Source organism: Mus caroli, chromosome 6 (assembly GCF_900094665.2).
Source record: "Mus caroli chromosome 6, CAROLI_EIJ_v1.1, whole genome shotgun sequence".
Lineage (NCBI taxonomy): Eukaryota > Metazoa > Chordata > Mammalia > Rodentia > Muridae > Mus > Mus caroli.
Genome location: NC_034575.1, coordinates 140,104,672 through 140,106,618, shown reverse-complemented (window position 1 = coordinate 140,106,618; position 1,947 = coordinate 140,104,672). Strand labels below are relative to the sequence as shown.

Here is a 1,947-nt window from a genome sequence, read left to right as displayed (position 1 = left end):
ATCCATTCCTCTGTTGAGGGGCATCTGGGTTCTTTCCAGCTTCTGGCTATTATAAATAAGGCTGCTATGAACATAGTGGAGCATGTGTCCTTATTACCAGTCCTTTTCATTAAACTGCTCGGCCTCTACTTCTAAATGGTTTCTTCTTGATAGTTTTCTCTCATTAAAATATTAGACAATTTATGAAGGATAGTATAAAATCAGCCAGTCAAGACAGTAGACATGAAGACATATAGAGGGAAGAGACTATCAAGTGTGAATTTCACACAGGTTACAAGCTTGAGTCTGACTTCTTAAACAGGGAACAGTTTTGGCTAAGTCACTTGGAAGATACTTGGTATACCCCAGCTGAGTCAGCAGTATTCCTTACCGGGAGAACCCAGCTGAGTCAACAGTATTCCTTACAGGGAGACCCCAGCTGAGTCAGCAGTATTCCTTACAGGGAGACCCCAGCTGAGTCAGCAGTATTCCTTACAGGGAGACCCTCATGTTAAGATGCTTATGAGGATTACTAGGTGTGAATAGCTGGTAAGACGCTGTGGTTGTCTGGGCAGTAGCATGATTCCTGCAGCCCTCCTAAGCTGTTAGGTTATCCATTCTTATATCACAGACTGATAGCGTCAGTGTCTGTACTCAACCTTCATCAAAGCCAGTTTCTTCCAGATTCCAGAGAACAGACTATTCACTCTCTGGTGTCTGAAGGATATGAGTAGACAGAAAGGAAAGAAAAATAAATGAAGCAGTGTGACCACAGACTTGACCCTATCTCCTTATGGTTTTACTTGCTGGCACAAGTGTGTTCTAGTTTGTGGACAGCTCATGTGTTGCTAACTTCAGAGTGACCAAAACAATTATCTAGAACTTTAGCTCCAAGGGGTAAAGACCTATCAAATGCATTTGTCTCATAGCACAGAATCTGTGAGAACATTTTAGAACACTGGAAAGGCAAGGCCAACTTTTCTCTTTTGTTTTAGATTTCTTGCCATTCATGAAGAGCCTCTCCTGCAATCCTATTTACATGCTTCTCATCCTGACAAGTGTTCTCCAGATAAACGCATTTATCAGTATGTTTACCTTCTTGCCCAAATACCTGGAGCAGCAGTATGGAAAATCTACTTCAGAGGTCGTCCTCCTCATAGGTATGTACGTTCATTATTTCCTTCATAGCACTTCCCCCTCCCACGATAGCATGGTAAACACTAGACCCAAGGGCATGATAAACAGTAAGATGGCGAGACTCAGTGACAACTACAAGATTGAAATCTGATAGGATGTTCTTGTAAATTTCTTCTTTCCAGTCTCCAGGGAAATCAAGTAAGGATAGGAAAAGGAAGTGACCAGAAATACCCTCTCTGATCTCTCTCCAAGCAGAAGGGTAAACCATCACAGTTATTTCGATCTTGGGAAAGCTCGTATCCGTCAATCTTCAGACAGGCAACATGTTAATTCAAAGAGGAATTCAGAGTTAACTCACTGGGGTTCTGTATCTTACTCCCAAATGTTACATCTGGGCTTCAGTTCTTGCTCTCCACATTATTACTAATTCAGTTGCTCAGACCCCTGTTGGTCTGATGAGTCTGTGCAACCACTTTCTTTTCCTTGTTAGTTACACTAAACCCAGGGATCCTACTTTATACTCTTGACAACTGAGGATTACAGGCTGGCTCATCCATATTATATAGAATTCTCTGAAAGTCCAAATTCCAGTCTGTACCCTCAGATGTATAAAATTAGATGCAGTGGTGTGGAGCTGCAAAGGAAGGTTACGTTCTTCTAAGCCTGGTGCTGGTGTTGTGTGAATCCACCCTACTCAGGATTTTTTCTTCTCCTCTCTTCCTCCTCCTCCTTTCTCTCTCTCCCTCCTCTTTCCTTCCTTCCTTCCTTCCTTCCTTCCTTCCTTCCTTCCTTCCTTCCTTCCTTCCTTCCTTCCTTCCTTCCTTCCTTCCT

General features: G+C 42.6%; 1 protein-coding gene across 1 annotated transcript in view; it reads left to right on the top strand.

Annotated features, from left to right (window-relative positions):
- Positions 1 to 1,947, top strand: part of Slco1a2 (solute carrier organic anion transporter family member 1A2) — an 82,117-nt gene that overhangs the window by 65,307 nt on the left and 14,863 nt on the right. Inside the window, exon 9 of the mRNA XM_021164927.2 lies at positions 939 to 1,139. Within this exon, the coding sequence (XP_021020586.1) occupies positions 939 to 1,139 (201 nt within the window). The remainder of the gene's footprint in view (positions 1 to 938; positions 1,140 to 1,947) is intronic.